Here is a 21,221-nt window from a genome sequence, read left to right on the forward strand (position 1 = left end):
GAGGAGGAGGAGGAGGAGGGTGCTAGCGGCGGAGGGAGAGGAGGCGAGTGGTGTGCTTGCGCCGACGGTGAGCCCAGATTGAGTGATGTGTGCGCGCCAGTGAGCGGTGGCTGTGGAACCATGGCTGGCGAGACGGATACTTTGCAGCCGTGCCCCAAGTAACATTGTAACTATGCGTTCCAGTGTATCGCCTCGCTGAGGTTTCCCGGACTGAGCAGGAGGAAGCAACGGGGAAGGGGGAAATGGGTTCCGCGTTGAGGAATTTGCTGTTGTGCAGCGTCTGCTCTTTGATAAGGGGTGAGTAAAAGTTAAAAGATTTTTTCTCTCTCGGCGAAGGGAGCGTGAGTTGAGTGGCCTTGTGTGTTGCTGTGAGGGGCCCACGAGGGGAGGGGGGGGGAAGGAGGAGGAGGAGGAAGGGTGGGGTGGGGTGGGGGGGGGTTAATATATCTTTCCTCGCCCCGGGTTTGCATGCGTTATCATTTACGTTGGAAGTCAAAGGCTCAGTTACAAGCCCGAAATAAAATGTCGTTCAGCGTTTTCTGCTGTTTGTCTCGTGTGTGAGAGTGTGGTGCGGTGGCAGAAAAGCATATATTTTCCTGACGAGAGGAGAACTGCAGTTTGTGTGGGGGGGAAATGCTTGGCAAAGCAACGCGGGGTGCCCAAAGGGAGGAATGGATCTGCTGGAACTTTTTTTGTTGAAAAAGAAATGGTTTAAGCATCTGCTTGCCATATTGTAGTTATTTACGAAGCATTAAATAAACACGACCGATCGAAATGTTGCGACAGGGTATCTGATCCTTTCACTTGAAGAAAACAAATTGAGTTATTTAATTATTTTGTAATGGATTTCTTATTTTTTCTTTTACAAAAGGCTAGCCCTAGGGCACGAAAATCGCTCGAAATATCTCCAATTAGTTTTAGTTACTTTAAATTTGAATAAAACCTAATACTTACAGTTTGTCACAGACACAAGTAAATAAATCGTATATTTTCAAACTAAACTTCCACCCCCTCTGCCAGAGCTACATAATTCATTTTAAGACTTTGTTATAATAAATTGTTTACTCTCATGTTCGTTACGCTAACGGATATAGATTTCATTGAAATGCAACAGGTAGTTCTGTAAACTATAGAGGAAATTTAAGTCAGTAAGAATAAAACTAAGACGCGGGTTGTTTTAGAAGACGACAAGCAGTTCTCTGGATAACTTGACTCGAGGTTTGATCTGGTTACGTTATGTTGCATACAAATTGGTTTACTATTAGTGCATCTATTACATCTCTGGTACCTCATACTCGGATTCCTCATTGCAGTCATGAGGATTCCTGACAGATGTGTTGGGTAGATTGATAGGTTCAGCCTTTTGGGAAGACGCACAAAAACGTTTATATTTGGTGTTTTCTTAAGAAGATAATGTGTATTTTAAGTACTGTGTTCAAGTCTCTTAGTGTAGAAATGTGATTTGAAAATAACCAAATTCAAAAACAGAACTAATAGGCAATACATAGTAGAACTGGGAAAAGTACAAGTTTTGAATTTCAAATACACTACAAGTTGTGTCTGGTTTTAATTGTAGGTAAATGAATTACAGATTGTAAATCCATGAACTACTCATTGGTTAAATTTCTCCCCACCCACCTTATTCCAAATATATAGTCTGTGTTTAATTTAAGTTAACTTCTACTAATATTTTTATTGTATAAAGTCACTGAATCTCAAAACTAACCTATCGTATAAGCAAGTGTTTTTGTGGCCATGTTTTTGTAAAAAAAAGTTCTTTACTAGCTGTGTGGCTCTTCATTTTAAAAGGAATGATGGAAAGGGGTCTGGTGGAAGGATCTAGTTTTGCACTCCTTCATTTTGCATTCCAAATATTTTGGTATGAGTATTAAAACTGTGTCATATTTTTGACATTCTGACAAGTTTATTACTTTAATGATGCATTATTTGGATAGGAAATGCATTGATGTTTACAAACAAGCTATTGAAATGACTTGATTTCTGTGTGGCTGCTCATTGGACAGTTTGTGATGATGGTACATGGTAGAAATGCAGTGAACTATTGTATCTAGTGGAATTTATTGTGGCTCTAACGTTAGTAAAACTATGCTGTTTGTTTAGTGCAATATTGAAAATCCATCAAGTCTTCCAGGCCTGATTTATTCTGTATTGTTTTACTAAGGTGCAGTGTTCTCCTGAAATCAGTAATGACATGGGTAAATTTAAGAAATTTGTACCATTTGAAACAAGTCGTATTTTTTGAGTTGCTTTAACAAAGTGAAAGTTTTCAATTGGATTAGTTAAATAATATTATGTGTATGCGAGCTTTAAAATTACACAATTATGTAAATTTGTGGATGACACATTTTGATGTTTTTTAATGAAGATTGCCACTCGCCAAAGTAACACAAAGGTCAACATTAAAAATTGTCAGTTGTTTATCAATGGATACATATGAAAACAAGATGAGTGAAGTTGAATCAAATGGGGTGGGAAATATTTATTGATGGAATTAATAATATAACTGGATTTATGATTTAATGCAGCTTACCTATCCTTGCTAATTGTTTTGCTTATCAAATATGTCCTTGTATGTGCAGAACTCTTCACTAATTACAGAATCAGAAATTTGCAGATTACTGTATGCATCTGATCTGGCAATGATGAAAGGAGAGCTATATGAAGTTTACATTTGGCTTTTTTTTACTGATTATTAGAATTTTATCTAGAACAGCAGTGTTTCATGACTTAAAGTTTACAATGTGCTCTGGAAATTAACAAGCTGAAAATAGCAAGGTACATATCCAATTATTCTAAGTAACAATTTTTCTTTATGAACAAAATCCAAGGTCTTGTGATATTTTACAACCTTTGGATTATTCTGTTCAGAGCCACAAAGCTACATGCTTCTTTGCAAATGTTAGACAATTGAAAATCTCCGGTTTGTTTCTGGGCAAAAATTTCGGTTTGCTCTTTTGCAAACTTAATTGCTAAACTCTGTGATTTATACAGAAATGGATGAATACAGATCACTGGGCTCCATTTTGAGAATTGTGTGTTTTTAATAAAACAATTTTGCAAGGCATGATTTACAGTATAATTGCATGGGATTGTCCTTTCCCAGGTAACAGAACTTTCTAAACTTTGTTTTTACTCTTCGATAAAGATCCATTAATTGCATACTAAAATGAGGCTTTACTTCATAGTTATCACTGGTAGTTATTTGTTCCTTGTAATTGAGATTGATGAGTTGCTAACAGTTTACAATAATTATTTTTTTGAACATGCATAGGGACACCACTGTTGCTATTTGCAAATCGGCGAGACTTGAGGCTAGTGGATGCTGCTGGTGGAAAGACTAACGCCACAGTTCTTGTTGCTGGTTTAGAAGATGCAGCCGCAGTGGATTTTGTATTTTCAGAGAATCTCGTATACTGGACAGATGTGAGCGAAGAAGCAATCAAATTGATTTTTCTAAACCAGACAGCGAATACTCAAAACGTGGTGATATGGGGACTTGTATCACCTGATGGATTAGCTTGTGATTGGCTAGGGAAAAAGTTGTATTGGACCGACTCTGAAACAAATCGAATTGAAGTTGCTAATTTGGATGGATCATTGCGGAAAGTATTATTTTGGCAAGATCTGGACCAGCCTAGGGCAATCACATTGGATCCAGCAAGGGGGTAAGTGTAAAAATATTTTAAAGATATTCTGCCTGCAGAACAGTGGTTCGAATTCAGACTTTTTATTTTTAAAAGAAATTCTGAAAGAGGCTTAATCTTTGTTTCTGAGTTTGTATTTTTACCATTTGATTCCTTTATTTTCCCAAAACAGGTTTGGTTGTATTCAGAACTTTGATAATGTGGTAGTTTTAGATTGATGAGAAAAAAATCAGATATTTTTTTTCTTGTTGTCTGGAAAAGTATAAGAATTGAGGTTGCATCTTTTAAAGGGCAAAATAATTGTACTTTGTAAAATATAATTGGTTTTGCATCATTGTAAATCTGGAGTTGTTAAAAGTGTTTTGTTTTACTGAATCCATTATAACAGCATTGCATTTGAGCAGTAAAGCTTGTTTATTTGCATAACTTGCATGACAAAAGTGTTTCCTTAAAGGAAGTGCCATATATTAATTCTGTTGGTGGTAGATCTAATGCTATGATTCCTGTCATAACTACAAACTTTGTTAATATTTCAATTTAAAAATTCTCCATGCTTGCAATCAAAGGATACTGAAGCCAAGTGTGAAGTCCTATGTTGTCTGTTTGAGATCAACTAATATGTCAGTTAACAATGATTCGGTCCCAGAGAATAATAAGCTCTAAATCTTAACTACACAAAAAGCCACTTGTCGGTTTCCTGCTCTCATTTACAGTGGCTTTTTTGTCCTCCAGAGCAATGTTTACAATTATTATCCTTGTCTTCAAGTCCAAGAATAGAATTCTCTCAAATCCAAGAATCGATTTGTCCCCACTATTCAGACCCCATCTACATTCTTTGGTCCTCTCATCAAACTTTGTGTGCAGCCCACTTGCTCTACCATTAGCCAAAAATCCTACAGATCAGGAGGTCCATGATTCCATTCTCATGGATTCTCATACTAACCCCTCCATCTTTCCATTTCTGCCTCTGCTTGAAAAAATGTCCATATATCTATATCTATCAATCCAATCAAGGTTTAGCTCCTTTAACTCCCTGACCTTGGCTCAATTTCCTTTCACCATGACCTCATCTTGAAGAACCTATGACAGCAAGTGGCTATTCAATTCATTATGTTTGAAGTCTTGGAACAGCTGAGAACATTGTTCACAGTAAAGGTGGTGGGACCAGACAACGTCTTGGCTGTAATGTTCCAGAACTAGGTAAGCTGTAGCAGTTGCATTCTCTTGACATTGAACAGGACACATCTGGGAAATTGTCCGCACAAATTGCAAGCCACCAAATTACTGGCCCATGGTAAATATAAAATGCAGTGCAGCAACTTGTCAAGGCATTGACTGCATAACACAATCCCACAACTTTGAGCTAGATGGACCAGGGCAGCAGGTACTTGGGAACACCACCTGAAAGTCCTGTTTTCCTCCTTCCCACCCACCCCCCCCCCCCACCCCCAGTTGCACACCATTGTAACAAAAATGTATTGTAATCATTGAATCTAAATACCAGAACACCCTAGCCAAATGACACTGAAGATGGACTGCAGCAGTGCAAGAACGCAGCTCACCACCACAACCATCTTCTTGAGAGGAGTTAGGGAAGAGAAATAACCTTCAGTCCTGGGCAGTGATGCCACATTCTGTAAAAAGGGAATTAAAAATTCCTGTTTGAGGCACTATATTAAATTTGTTCCTAATCAGAATCTGGTTTTCTACAGCAGCAGTGGTGCACTGAACTTTTGGGGACATTTGAGCACATCCATGTACATCCCATTGTAATTGATGAAACAAATAAAGTATTTCACAAGATCACAAGACAAAGGAGCAGAAGTAGGCCATTTGGCCCATCGAGTCTGTTCCATGAGCTAAATTAAAACTATTCCTATCTAGCCCCAATTTCTGGCCTTGTCCCCATATCCCTTGATACCTTGACTAATTAGATGCCTATCAATCTCTTCCTTAAACGCCCCCAGTGATCGGGCCTCCACAGCTGTACGTGGCAAAGAATTCCATAATTTCACTACCTTCTGGCTAAAGAAATTTCTCCTCATTTCAGTTTTAATTTACTCAGATATTGAACAGCTAGAAGTATACTTATAGCGTGCAGAAGTAGTCATATATAAGACTCCATTCATTAATCCATTGGGTCTGGTCATACCACACTTTGAATAGCTGCAAAATATAAATCTTTTGGACTGTTTGGCCAATGTTATTTTTGAACTATTTGAATATTGCTGTTCTGCATTAAACTTTGTATAGAAATGTTCCTTCATGTGGGAGATGCATTTTTAGACTTTGTCCTTTTCCTCCTCTTCTTCCAACAATACTAGTGAAAGTATTCGGCATGTGAACCATAATGTGTGGAATGTAGTGTACAGTCGGATTGGACTGAATGTTTTGTTGTGCATGTAGATTTTTTTCCAACATGTTTATGTGGTTGTTAAATATGAGATCTAGAATGTGACTTAAATTGGGAGTGTGAACTATTGGGCACAGCTTTCTCTTTGCTATCGGGGTTACCTTTGTGGTCTAGGCATTGAACCAGACTGCTTCAGTGTGCAGTGCACTTCATTACGTTCTTGTAGGTTGATCCAATTCCATAAGGATCTGTCATTCAAGACTACATTTACATTCACATTATTATGCTCTAGAATACTTTGGCACCCTCTCTGCCTCCAGTTGTTCATACTTTGATAGGAAGAGGAACCATGTGTTTGGAAAGCTTCATTTTTAACTTTGGGATATTGGAAACTGGGCAAGGCATTATTTATCGCTCGCCACAAGCTGTGAAGCAAATGGGTAGTTGAAGACCTCAAGTCACATGTAGGCCAAATTGTTCAGGTGTAACAGATTCCTTTGCTTGATGAGCCTTCATGAACTTGTTGGGTTTAATGTAATTTTTTTTACTCTCTATTGGTAAACCTTGAATTTCCTGACATACTGTAAATATTCAATTTGTTGTTGAACAGTCCAGTAACAAAACCATCAGACTATTTGCTTGAAAAAAAACCCTGAACCTCTGATTAGACTGGTGTTGAAATGGACTACAATGAAAATTGTTTAGTAAGCAAAATTATTTTATTTTTCATTTTTATTTTCAAAATCCATTTTTGTGTGCACAATATTCAATGTAAACCCTAAAATGTTTTGATGGTTGTTTTTGCACTGTGATTGGGATTTGTCAGTAATGCTTTATTGATTTAACAGAGAAATATCCATTAAAATATACTTTTGTCTTTGACCTAAAAATGTGCAGCCGCCTTCTGTTTGTTAACCTGAATCTGTTCATTCTCTCAGCCTGTTTACATTCTCTTCTGATCTTTTATTTCCCCAGTTATTTGCTGTTCCTTAAAGTCTAGCATCAAATGTTGGGCACCTCTTTGGTTTTTGAATGGACCTTTATTTCATCCATGTAAATTTATGTAACAAAGATGGCAACATTCACATGCCCATGTTCATCCTGCTTCATGTTGATGCCAAAATCTGAATTAGCTGCTAGTGGTGTGGACAGGTTTGTTCAATCGTGTTTTGTAACTTTCTCCCCTTCCCCCTCCTTGATACATTACAATTCTCCAGGTACCAGTAAAAACAAAATGACTTCTCTATGGTTCCTTTCATGGCTGCAGAATGCATTAAAGGACTTTAAAGAAAGTTGGATACTTTTAAAGTGACATCACTTGTAATAGAAGAAATGTAGCAGAGAACTTCTTTTGCAGCGAGGCCCATAAACAGGAATGCGATAATGAGAGACTTTGTGTTGTTGGTTGGGAGATAAATATTGGTTACATGTGAGAATTCTCCAGCCTGTCTTTCTGCTAAAATAAAAATAGAAAATACTGGAAACGGCAGGTCAAGCAGCATCTGTGGAAAGAGAAGCAGAGTTAATATTATGCGGTGAAGGCCCTTCATCAGAATGGTGTCATTGGATCTTTCCACTCAAGGTCAGATGGGTCAGTGTGTCATTTGAATGTTAACCTAAATTTCATGTTATAATCCCTGAAATGGATGCAGAGATAAGAGCCTTGTTTGTGGGCCCCATTTATGGTGTTGTGTTAAAGAGGAATGAGATGGGCTAGTTTGTTGTCATTGACTCAGATGTAGCTGCCTGCCTTTTATCGTTGTACCTGATCATAATCATAACAGGGTGCACTGTCTCTAATGAGGGTTTGCCAGTGATTTAAGTGTGTAATCTCTGTTCAGCAGATGGATGATCTTGGGCATGCTTAACAATGCACAAGGATTCCTTTGGTGCATTGTCCAAACAACCCACCTTCCTGTGGAACTCCTTAAAAACTTGGGAGGCTAACTGACAGTGGCAGAAACTACATGTTACTTTGGCAGAGTTGGTGGACGACTGTCAGATGTAGAAACTATGCCTGACTTCTCTTCCTCTTGTCCTAACCCTTGACAGTTAAGCTGATGTTACACCTCAATTGCCACTACAACTGTGATTAGATAATTGAGTGTAGATTGAGAATTTGGTCCATATAGCTTTGTGGTTAAAGGAAGCATCTAAGCCCATGATTCAAAACATAGAATCCATTGGCTAGATTCCACCTGCAAGGTGGTTCCTTCCAGCATTAATGTACCGCAGCAATAACTTGGACAATGTGAGTCCCGTAGGGCACAACAGACTTGAATGGAGCATTGAGAATTCTTCCTTTACCAGTACATGTTGGGGAAGGAGTGAAGTCGGGGAGAAAAATGGGCTTGTCTGAATGGCATTCATGGAGATCTGGGAGAACATTGCTTGCTGTTCTCTGCTCCAGGGCTATGGTTGACATACACTGCTATAATATCCAGTATAATCAGTATCCAGCACTAAATAGTACCTCTTTGTTAAGGTTATTGAGTATGAAGAAGTTAAGGACAATTTATGAGATGGTTTTACAAGGGCACTTTATTTCAGACTAATGTGAGAACTTGTTCTAGTGGGATTGTTACACAACAGACTGGATGGATAGATTTAACATTTGAGGATCTTAAAATCAAAGTAATGATAAAAAAAAATCTCAGAAGGCAATGATTTTATGAAAGGATTCAGTATTAAGCCAGGTCAACAAATCCAGTAAATCACAAGGATACATTACCACCTTTGAAAGAGTTTGAGACGGCTCCAACTTGGGGAAAAGATGTTGTGTGTATACAGAAGTTGATGTACAGTAAAACTCCAATAGTCCACTTCCAACGATTCTGAAATCCCAGTGGTTTGGCATCTGGCTCACAAGGTGATGTTTCATGCACTTCCTTGAAACTCTCTGGAGCCTGGGCTTTCCTCACTGCCTCGCCCCTCCCTGGGCGCACTGGAAAATTTATTAGAGTAATGTGTAACATCTCAAAACCAAATGAATTAAGTGTGTTGTGGTATTAGTAGGAATAACATCCAATAGTCCAGAAAACCTAACAGTCCAGCACCACTAAAATCCTGAAGATGGCAGATTATTGTAATTTACAATAGTGCTATGTTGGGCATTGATTGGTTTCAAAATTACTATAGCTGCACAGGCCTTGTGATGACACTATAAACTTAAACCTGCTCGGCACTCTTTATTACAGCAGGGCTTCAGTCTGTTAAGGGTCTTCTGATCTGCCATTTGTCATTTGAAGGGAAGGATAATAAACCAACCTTTAAACACATCCAGTTTGTTTCCACCAGCTGTCAGTCAGAGTAGTGACTGAAGTCTTTTGTTTTAATGGTAATTGTAATTGCTTTTAAACATGCTTTATGAGCATATTTGATGGTTTTAGGTTGGCTTTTACACGAGAATTTTATATTTTGTCTTTAAGAATGTGGAATTCTATCTAAATACTGGAAATCTAGAAGAAGCAAGTGAGGAATTGTGTATGTTGAATTTTCGCCCTAGAATAAGCTGATTACTTCATCCCAAATATTTGTCCTTGGCAACATGAATCTGAATAGTTTAAGATTGTGGTAGACGAGCCAAGTTGTCCTAAAATTGATACAGGGTGATAGTAAGTTCTTTGTTCTAAAGGTGTATACAGGGACCAGTAGAGACAATGTTCACTGCTGAAAATATATCAGATGGCACTGCCATGTAAATTACAAAAGATTCAATGTGGCTGCTCTTTTTTTTTAAAGAATTTTGTGGTTATTAAGTGCAGGGTGACAGTAATAATGGTTGGACAAGGGTGTTATTTTGCCTGTCTATATCATTAATGGGGAGTAAAGCAGTCTGTTTTGTACAATTTGTCTTCTCAGCTGGATAGAAGATAATCTTTCTTATTTCACCAGTGTGAATTTATGGCCCACTTTCATAATATTGTTAATGTCAGCATTTTGTACTTAGATCTCCAACCATCCTGTTTCACTTCATGTAAGATAGGAAGAAGGAGACACTTCTGTTCTATTTAACACCTGATGTGCACACTGGTATCCACCAAAATCAAAGGATGTATGTAGTATATACATAAAGCTGCTTTGTTTTGTCCACTTTTTACAAAAACACTCACTAAGAAGGGATTGTGGATCATTTACAGTTATGGATGATATCATGCATTACTTTTTGAGTTTAGTGAATTGATATTTGCAATGCCAATGTAAACAGCCTCTGGTACAATCAGTAACTTAAGTTCGCCTCACATGCAAAAGTTAAGTTCTGTGAATTTGTTATCTGCTGGACAATGTTTTCAGACTTTTTTTCCCCCATGATTCTATTGATGGCAGTTTATTCTTCCATATTCATAAATATCCAAGTTCAAATATGTGACCCAATTTAACTTTAAATGCGGAATTCCTGCTTTACTTTTCACATGGATTGCTTATTTTTGAATTTCTGGAAAACTTGCAAAAAATACCTGAATTATTCAGGATTGTATTATCTAAAATGAATTCGCCACTGTGATAGTTTTCTGTTATTTTTAATGAAGAAGATTTATTTGGTCTGGACTTTGCTGTGTAATTAACTTCAGATGAGGTGCAAGCTTATCTTTGGTCACTAGAGCTGAACAGATGCTGGATTATCAGCTGCCTAGTTGTTATCCCCTACTAAAATTTGTTTCCATTTATGTCCGTGGCATTGAATATTGAGGGGAGTACCACTTACTGCCACTCATAAGAGCAGGTTTTTTGACATTAAATCTGTTAAGGTATGTTAATACATGCTTCTATCAAGTTTTTTTTTAAAGCAATCAATAACTGCATCCTTCAAAGTAAAATTGAGTAACTTGGTATAGTTACAGACAGTTTGGTACTGCAAATTAGTTTAATTTATGATTTTATTATTTTGAAGGGGTCTGAAGGAAAGAAACAGTTTTATATCCTATTGGAGGCCAAGGGGTTATTCCCAGTCAAAGGCAGCTGATTTGAATTGAGTCTGGGAATCTTTCTTATTTAATTTTTATGGATATGGGCATCACTGGCAAAGCCAGCTTTTTATTGTGCATCTGTAATTGCCCTTGAGAAGGTGGTGGTGGGCTGCTGCCTTGAACCTCTGTGGTCCTTTTGGTGTAGCTACTCTTTTCCCCTAAACAGCCCTGTTGGGTAGGGAAGCTCCTGGATCTAGACCCAGTGACAATGAAGTAAGGGCAATATATTTCGAAGTAAGGGCAATATATTTCCAAGCAAGGATGCCACGTGTCTTGGCGAGAAACCATACGCCTGTGGTCTTGCCATGCTTGATGTTAGAGTTTAGGAGATGCTATTGGAGGATTGGAGCCAAGTAACTGCAGTGCATTTTGTAGATGGCATACAGTGCACTGATGGTAGAGATTGACACCTCTTCCACAACTATAATCAATCAATGGGGCTGCTTTGTTATGAATGGTGTCAATTTTCTTGAGATGTTGGAGCTGCCCTCATCCAGGCTGTATTACATCCTGCTGCTGCTTGTGCCTAGATGATGACGGAAAGGCTTTGAGCTGTCAGGACCTAAGTGACACAACCCAGAATACCTGGCGTCTGACCTTCTTTTGTCCAGTCGAGTTTCTGGTCATTGGTAACTCCCTTCTCCACTACCCCCAACTTCCCCTCTAGTAAGTTAATCCTGTGTGTTTGATTGCATTGCTGTTGAAAGTCAATGGCAGATTGTCATTACTTGGCACTTGTGTGGCATGAATGTTGCTTGGCACTTATCAACCCATGCCCGAATATTGATGGGTCTTGCTGAATGCAGGCATGAACTGCTTCATTTGCTGAGAAATTCAGTGGAATAGAGCATTGTACAATCAACAGTTTGCATCTCCCACTTCTGACCTTATGAACGGATGGTCGTTATGAAAGAACTGGAGATGGTTGGATCTAGGATACTGTCCCAAGAAACTCCTGCAGCGATGGCCTCCAACAATCACAATTTTCTCATGCAAAGTATGACTCCAATCATTAACTTGTCTTCCCTGTGCCCATTGGCTTCAGTTTCACCAGGTTTCTTTGATACCATACTCAGTCACATGCTACTTTCATGTCAAGGGCAATAACTCGACTCTCCTCACCTCTGGGCTATTGGGCTCATAAGATATCTTTATTGTTCACATGTACATCGAAACACACAGTGAAATGCATCTTTTGCGTAGAGTGTTCTGGGGGCAGCCCGCAAATGTCGCCATGCTTCTGGCGCCAACATAGCAGGCCCACAATCCTCACCTGCACATCTTTGGAATGTGGGAGGAAACTGGAGCACCCAGAGGAAACCCACGCAGACACGGGGAGAACGTACGAACTCCTTACAGACAGCGGCCGGAATTGAACCTGGGTCGCTGGCGCTGTAATAGTGTTATGCTAACTGCTACACTACCGTGCCTGCCCTTACACTACCGTGCCTGCCCTAATAACTGTAGTGTCTGGAGTTGAGTGCTCCCAGCAAAATTCAAACTGAATGTTGTTCAGCAAGCTGTTGACGTGTAAGTGCCCTTAATAGCATTGTGGTCAAGGCATTCCATCACTTTGATTTGAAAGCAGACTGGTTGGATTTGTTCTGCTTTGTGGACAGGACATATTTGGACAATTTTTCACATTGTTGGGAGATGCCAGTATTACAAATGTACTGGCTTGGCTAAAGGTTGGCAGGTTTGAAAGCAAAAATCTTCAGTGCTACATGCTGTCTGGACCCATAGTCTTTGTGTATCCAGGACTCCTGGCTGTTTCTTGATTATCATGTGGAGTGACTCCTATGATGGGGATTTTAGGAAAAAAGTGGTTACAAATGCTTTAGTCTTTAGCACTTACATGTTGGATTCCTGCAAATTTGAAAATGGGTGTGTTATTGGAGCCACTGCCCTCTGTTAGCTGTTTAATTGCCCTCATGACTAGTTGCAGCAGAACTTGTCAGATCTTGGGATGTTTTCTTCTATGACTCACTTCTGTGCATTTATCATTGGAAATTTTATTGAACTATGTTTTTCTAATTGATCATCACCAGTGAGGAAGTTTTAGTGGTAAAGTAGCTGGACTTCGAATTTATCTGTCCACCAATAAGTGACTTGTTAAAAGGTGACCCTTCATCTCTCCATAGTAATTGAGAGCAGCACTCAGTAAGGGACAGTATCACCTCAAACCTCAAAACTATGAGCATAAAATCATGCATATAACCAAATGTTAGAAATGTCCATTGTATGAAATGAGTTTCAGCTCTATTTCTTATATGTACCTTTTGCATCTGCTTAACCTAGTTATATTGTCTGCTCTACAGCCAGTCCACGTTGACCTTGCTGCAGACCTGGTGCTAGGCAATTTACAATCTATCATGGTTGGCTGTGTTTCACATACTATCAATTAAACTCATTGGTCATGAAATTTGCAACTAAATTTTCAGTAAAGGTGATTTTGTTCATGAATGAATTTTGTGGTGCAAACTTTCTGCACTTCGTGGTATGGTTTAAATTCATTCCTGATATCATTCTGTAACCTAATTTCTTTACCGGACCAGAGCTGACATCAGCAGAAGAGCGTTTTACTCTGCATTGTTTTACACTCTGGTTCTGTTGCTTGAAAAAGCATGGGAAGTTTTGGAGGAATGAAATTACTGATATTATTTTGATTTGGGAAATAAGAAATGGTGTTTTTTTTTAAACCGCTCATCCCCCACCCTCAAAGTCTAAATTTAAATAGGTAAATTATATTAAAGAACTGCACAGATGCAGTTTGGGTGCAACAGCAAGAATTGATGGTGGTATATGAATTTAATGAATGGAATAGAAGGTTCTAATTGAACTCTGCATGTGGGACATTTGGGGAGGTGGAATGTTTTGGCCAGTATGATTATCTTTGAGGAGGAAACAAAATGCCCTGTGGTGTTCCAAGTGCTGGGGTTGGCAGTCATGTCTAACCATGAAATCCACTATTTGGAGAATTAAGTTCAAGTTGCCTTGCGGTCTGGTTCCATTTAAATTGTTTCCTTTGAATCTGCGCCATGTGCAAACAACTGCTTGAACCACAGCATGGCAGTTTCAGCTGCTGTTCCTGTGGTCATCCGTGGGGGAAGAGTTAGATGTCCTGCATGATTTGTAGAGATGTGGGAGCCATTTTCTCCACTTTGTTTTGTAGTTATCTAACTGATCTTTCACCCTCTATCACACTCCAGTTGGGGGAAAAAAAAGATGAGAAAATCTTGAACATGTTGAACGCATCCAGATGTTGTTCAGCTTTGCCTTTTAGAGAACAGAGCAAGTGTGTTTATGTGTGTAAAAAAAAACCCAATGACAAAGCAAGGGTGAAATAGTTAACAAAGGTATACCAAGCCCATTGACTTTTGGTAAGTTGGTCCTTGGGCTAATTATTAGTTTGCAGATACGTTGGATAGGAACGGACAAGAAGGATATGGGCCTAATGCAGGAAAATGGGATTAGCAAAGATGGGCATCACAGTTGGGAGGGATCTTGAGCTGAAGTCCTATTTCTGCACTGTCTAACTCTGACACATTTGCACTTCTCTTTTTGGTTTGCAAGTTTTTCCTTTGAGCTGTAGATTGTGACAATAGTTTTTTTTACTATTAAAACAAACCATTACACGTCAGTGTTTTTGCAATTGAAATAATACAATGTCAATAGCAACTTTAACTTTTAAATCTTTTATACAAAGAATTGTAATGACACATCAGAACAATTAAGAAAAAGTGTGCTGTCAGCATTTCCCAAATGCTATGTTTTAACAAAATTAGCCAGTGATTTTGTCGTGTGAAGTTACTGAACAGACGACTAGAGTTCCGGGCCATTGATCCAGAGTTATGAGTTCAGAGCTTAACATAATGGCTGAAGAATTTTAGTTGAAATGATTAAATAAATCTGGAATTTTATAAGAAGCTAGTCCTACCAACAGTAACTGTGACAGCAGCAAGGTTATCTTTAAAAACCCATTCAGATAATTACTACTCCTTCTTTATTTCAGGAGAGTTTATTTTCTCCTGTAGACTCAAGACTACAGATGCTAGAATCTGGAGCAAAAAAACAAACAGCTGGAGGAACTCAAGTGTGTCGAGCAGCATTTGTGGAGGCAAAGGGATAGTTTATGTTTTGAGTTGTGACCCTGCATCAGGACCTAGAGCGTAGAGGGGAGATTACTTGAGGAAAGATATACTGGCTTTGGAGGCGGTGCAGAGGAGGTTCACCAGGCTGATTCCGGAGATGATGGGGTTAGCCTGTGAGGAGAGAGTGAGTCACCTGGGACTATACTCGCTGGAATTCTGAAGAATGAGAGGGGATCTTATAGAAACATATAAAATTATGAAAAGGATAAATAAGATAGAGACAGCAAGGTTGTTTCCACTGGTAGGTGAGACTAGAACTAGGCAACGTAGCCTCAAGATTCAGGGGAAGAGATTTAGGATGGAGATGAGGAGAAACTGCTTTTCCCAGAGTAGTGAATCTATGGAATTCTCTGCCCAGGGAAGCAGTAGAGGCTACCTCATTAAATATATTTAAGACACAGTTAGATAGATTTTTGCATAGTAGGGGAATTAAGGGTTATGGGGAAAGGGCAGGTAGGTGGATCTGAGTCCATAGCCAGATCAGCCATGATCTTATTAAATGGCGGAGCAGGCTCGACAGGCCAGATGGCCAACTCCTCCTATTTCTTATGTTCATATAGCCAGTCTAAAGAGGTGAGAGAGAGAGGTGAGGCAGGGGTTGGCAGGCAATAGGTGGAACCAGATGAGGAGGGAGATGATGGACATAAGGAGCTGGGGGAGGGATGGAGTCAGGAGACTCTGTGCATTTTCTTTTAACTGTATTGAAGGAAAGATGTCTTGGAGATGACCCAGAAGAGAGTTGCAAATGTATTGCCAGAATTGGAAAGTGGTAGCTATGTGTAAAGATTAAATGAGTTGGAGTTTTCTTTTGGACTGCAGGTGACTAGGGTGAGACTTGAGCGAGATGCAGAAAACTATGCTTAGAGTCCATAGGACCTAATTTCCTTTGCAGGGGCCATTGTAATTGGTAGAAGGGTTAGAGTGGAAAATGAAAATTGTTCTTAGTGTTAGATGTCTGAAATTTGTTCCCTGAAAGGGTGATCAAACAGAAACCCCATCACAGTGCTTCATATTTGGACGTGTACTTGAAGAGCTGTGATCTGCAGGGCTGTGGACCTGGTGCTGGAAGGTGGGATGAGAATGGGAAGTTTTTTGACCAGCATAATCCCAGAGATGTCCTGTGTTGTCTTGTATGAATTTATTCTGTGATAACCCCAGGGAGAATCGGGGTGTGGCACAACTGGATAGCCACATTGCACTTGATGGACTGGTTTTCCTTGGTTGCAGTGATGCAGACTGTAACAACCCACAAGCAGTTCCCACCAAATATCTCTCAGACCCTCAAAGCCCTGCAGCAGATGCAAGTTTCTCACATCACCAGCCCCCTCGCTGCCTATGCCAGGTTGCAGTGTGATCAGCATTGAACTGTTTGGTTAAAATGCATATCCAGCATGAGGGGTGGCCTGTGGGGCAATTAAGTTTTAAACCAATGCAATTTTGTTTTGATGTTGTGCACTTTTAAACAAAAATAATTGACGTGTTTATGGCTGTTAATTGACAGGTCTTCTATTCATTGTTTTAATGGATCAAATAATACAAATTTAGAATTTGAAACTAGTTCAAACATAGTCTGGAATAAAATCTGGTGAATGACCTGTGGGTTGAATGGCTTTTACCCATGCTGTAATCTTTTGGTGCATTTTGTTTATGTTGACCACCTATGTGATCTGTATAACTGAACTGAACTTGGAAATTCTACAAGGACAGATTTATTTTCCTTCAGTGGTACAAACCATAAGATATAGGAGCAGAATTAGGCCATTCAGCCTATCGAGTCTGCTCTGCTGCTTGATTGTGGCTGATTTTTTTTCTCTCCCGCCTTCTCCCCATAATGCTTAACCCCTTTACCAATCAAGAACTTATCAATCTCTGCCTTAAATACTCTCAATGACTCGGCCTGCACAGCTGTCGGTGGTAATGAATTCCACAGATTCACCACCTTCTGGCTCAAGATATTCCTTCTCATCTGTTTTAAAGGGATATCCCTTTAGTCTCAGGCTGTGCCCTCAGAACCTAGACTCTAGTTCCCTAATGGAAACATCCTCTCCACGTCCACTCTATCCAGGCCTTTCAGTATTTGGTAGGTTTCAATGAGATACCATCCCTCATCCTTCTGAACTCCATTGAGTACAGACCCAGAGACATCAAACACTCCTCATAAATTAATAGATTTATTCAAATTCTGGATTGGAAGGCTCAATTCAGATTACTGCACCCAGGGATTCTGCATTGGCTGACCATCCATAATGATCAAATCTATGGTCTATGCCTTGGGTGATTGGACCTTCATGAAGACGTGACTTAATCCATTATGTTTTGTGTTAGAAATCCTAGTTAGTGATGAAATACACTCAATATTTCCCAAAGCGAGATTGACTGGGTAATTTGGAGCTATGGTCCACAGCTTAGAGGGTTCTGCAATACAGATGATTTGCTGCTAGATTCAATGTTTGCAGATCTTTCTTTTGATGTATTTCCAAGTTAAAATTTTTTTTTGTGGTATCATGTTGGGGATGTCCTTTAACTTTCACATCTTTCCGTTCTGAAACTAGAAATCAATTTACTTTCAGTTTTGCAGTCTTTTTGAAAAATATATTGAGAAGTTTTATTCCAGTATTAGCAAAGTATCTTCCTCATTCCTTGCCAAAAGAAATCTTTGAAATAAAAATCAAATCTGAAGTGCTAAGACTGAAAAGAAAATATTCCATTGACTGCACAATCTAATTTCCGTTCTCATCTGGTCCTAAACAAAAGAATATCTTCAAGCCTTGAGCTTGAAAAATGGGTGAATATTGTAATGAATCAGAAGAGATGGAGGTTACTTCAGTGGACATTATATTGAAATATAATTCTTGTTTTTAACCACATGGGATAAGAGCTGACTTATTCAGTCCTTGCAACACGGTCCCTTCAACCCAAGAATCAGTCTAGTGAACTTGCTGCTTTCCTTGAGGGAATGTATCCTTCCTCGGGTACATACCAAAAATTACATGTGGCACTTCAGGAATAGTCTCATCAAAGTGTAAAATAATTCCAGTATTATTTCAATCCTTGTGAGAAAGTCCATCACACGGTTTGATTTCTTAGTTGCTTGCTGACATGCATGGTTAACTTGGTGTGCAATGATAACCAAGTTCTTGTGTATCATCATATTTCAACCATACCTGTTCTGTTAGTCCATTCAGCAATCCTCAATTCATGCTGCTATATTACTTCAGTATCATTAGTTCTAATTTTATGTTTTAATTTTTGGCACCTTTTTTTAATGTTTTTTGGAAATTCTAAATTCATTACATCCAATGGTTTTCCTTTTTTCCAGCTAATTACAACTTTGCAAAAACTCTGATCTGTCAAACACTGTTCCCCTTTCATAAATGCATGTTGACATTGCCAGATCACGTTATGATTTTGAGTCCTATAATCACACGTTCAATGATAAATTATAGCATTTTCCAAGCTGAACTACTCTGTTTCTTTATTCATCCCCTTTTGAACAGTGGCATTGTATTTTCAACCTTTCAGTTTGTGGGGATCCTTCTAAAACCTGGGAAACTTTGTAAGCTCAAAACCAATGAACTCACCATCTCTGTAGCCTACATTCAATGGGTTTAAAAGAATCAACTATCAGGCCCAGGGTACCTGTTCAGTTTTCAACCTATTAACTCCCTCCTGTGCCATTTGTTTACTAAGTTCTTTATCCTGTCAAGATCTCTGGTTCCCAAGTATTTCCAGAATGCTTTCTGTCGTCCAGTGTGAAAATAGATATAAACTACTTGTTTAATAATTTTTGCCCTTAATTGTAATTTATCCTATCTTTATATGTTAAAGATGTACCTTTTATTTTTGCCAAACTCATCCTTGGAGAAAAGTTATTGAAGCTTCTACCATTTTTGTCTCTTGCAACTTCGCTAATTAAAAAAAATCTCATTAGTTCCTTTTGAACTCTAAACTTATCCCTTTGGAAGTATTGCAAGTCTTTCTCTAATCCTTGTTAGCTACGGTTGGACCACCTTTCCACCAGGGTTTTGATTCTTGGGGAAATTGAGTATTTGCTTAAATCGTTTCATTGTTTATCTGCCATGATGTCATTTTAATTTTGTTTCCTATTTTTACCCTTATTTGGGGCTTCAAATCTAAAGATTTGGATTTAATAAAAGAAAACATACCTACCCATTTTTAATTATTAAAAGGAACAAGAAAATCTGAAAATATTTAGTTTGTTTTTAAATTATAAAACATTATTTACAAGTACTAAAATACTGAGGTAACATTTTGCCTTTTTTTTGATTCAACTGAGTTAAATCTCTCTATCTTCTTTGGTCAGTTTTGTATAAACTGTTTGACCTTCGTTTTTGCCTACATAGAAGACTGTACAAAGTATTTTATTGGCAGCATAATTCCAGATGCCATTAATGGTGCATAAGGAATGCAAACGGTGTTGAGGCCAATATGGCAACTCTGGCTCTTCCACGGATATAGCAGAAGGTGGCTGAAGGGCTGGTGGAGTTGGTAGTGGCGGGTGAGATGCTGCACTACTTGGACTTTATTGTCTGATGCAGAGACTTGGTTTTCAATGCCATCCTGAATGCTGGTCCTCCTCTTTGGATGATCATGTGCCAGGAGTTGGTGGGGATGTTTGAAATATAAAGGACAATGGAAATCTTAAGCAAGAAACTTGCATTAATGGATTGTTGAAGTACGAGTTGAAGTGTCCTATGTTTACCGATGCAATAGTACCTTTTGCAGTAATAATATCCTCCAAAGTGTTTCAAGCGACAAACCCATAAAGAAGTTATTAGGACAGATGACCAAAAGCCTGGTCAGATAGAGGTAGGAATGTCCTAGTGTGCTAATATATGTTCTAAGGATAGGTTTGAGGAGAGAATTTTATAGCATCGGGCCTTGGCCACATCCAGTAAAATAATTAAGATTGCTTAAGAGGCTAAAATTGAAACAGTGTAGGTCAGAGGAAAGGTGCAAGGCTTTGGATGGATCAAAATGAGTGTAGGATCACCACACCATGTATCTTTAGAAATGCAAATTCAGACCAGTTGACTTTAAATTTTTGCACATTCTAGCATGTCAGACGTGGTGTGAGTTCGCACGGTATATAGCCTTTTCACTGCCTTGTATTAGCGCAAGATTGTTTTTGATAAATGCTTAAAACTTTCAACGAAGCAGGGGGTCATGTACCCTAATAATTAAGAATTTTCCAAGACAGTCAGTCATGTGGTTTAAAGCTTGAAATGTGATAAATGTTGGTTCTCTACGGTTGTTCAATTATTGTAGGTCTCTGCACACAAGCAGGCTTTGCTCCCACAGGAGGCTTAACGAGATGAGCTGAGTAGGAAGGCATTCTTTTGGCAGTTGTACTATAATTATTCTATTGTACAAATAGCTTAGTAAGTTTTCTATTAATTACCCAAGCCTTCTGAAACCCTCCTGCTGTGATCAGTTAGGGCTGATTACTTTGCCTGTAGCAGTCAATGAGCATTCCTACATCCTTATCCAAGAATAAATCCAAAGCTTCCATTTAGTTAGAGCTTTTATTTTTGCTGATGGACTTTGGGAGCCTGAAATAAGCCACTGTATTGGCTTCAGGATGTTTAATATGAAAGCATCCTGACTGCCCTCTGGTTCCAAAGACCTTGTGAACTTGAGGTAATCCAAAACTCAGCTAACCATGTCCTGACTTGCATCAAGTCACATTCCCCATAACTTCTACATTTGCTGATGTACAATGTTTCAATCTTAAAATTCTCACCCTTGTTTTCACATCCTGCCATAGCTTTCAATCTCCCTTCAATCTACTTTAGTCTTACACCACTACCCCATCTTCTGACCTCTTGTGCGTTCCTGATTTTAATTACTCCACCATGCCTTCAGCTGCCATGGCCCAAGGTCTGGAATTTCTTTCTTAACCCCCTCTGTTTTCCTCCTCAGCTTTTTCCAGAAATGGTGGTCCCAAATTTTGTTTAGTGCTGCTATGAAACACCTTGGGATATTTTACTCTGTTAAAGGAACTTTTAAAAATCTAAGTTGTTGATGTGAACTGGGAAGTTTTTATTAGGTCAATTTAATTTTA

At 38.8% G+C, this 21,221-nt stretch overlaps 1 protein-coding gene across 2 annotated transcripts in view; it reads left to right on the forward strand.

The window, feature by feature from the left end:
• The first annotated feature begins 40 nt into the window (after nucleotides 1–40).
• Nucleotides 41–21,221, forward strand: part of lrp6 (low density lipoprotein receptor-related protein 6) — a 126,654-nt gene continuing 105,473 nt past the window's right edge. Inside the window, exons 1-3 of one of the 2 annotated variants that reach the window (XM_052030617.1) lie at nucleotides 51–67; nucleotides 184–297; nucleotides 3,293–3,686. In XM_052030617.1, the coding sequence (XP_051886577.1) occupies nucleotides 243–297; nucleotides 3,293–3,686 (449 nt within the window). In that variant the 5' untranslated portion in view covers nucleotides 51–67; nucleotides 184–242. Of the gene's footprint in view, nucleotides 298–3,292; nucleotides 3,687–21,221 lie in introns of both variants that reach the window. The other variant, XM_052030618.1, reaches the window with a different exon arrangement.

This window comes from Pristis pectinata, chromosome 15 (assembly GCF_009764475.1).
Source record: "Pristis pectinata isolate sPriPec2 chromosome 15, sPriPec2.1.pri, whole genome shotgun sequence".
NCBI lineage: Eukaryota > Metazoa > Chordata > Chondrichthyes > Rhinopristiformes > Pristidae > Pristis > Pristis pectinata.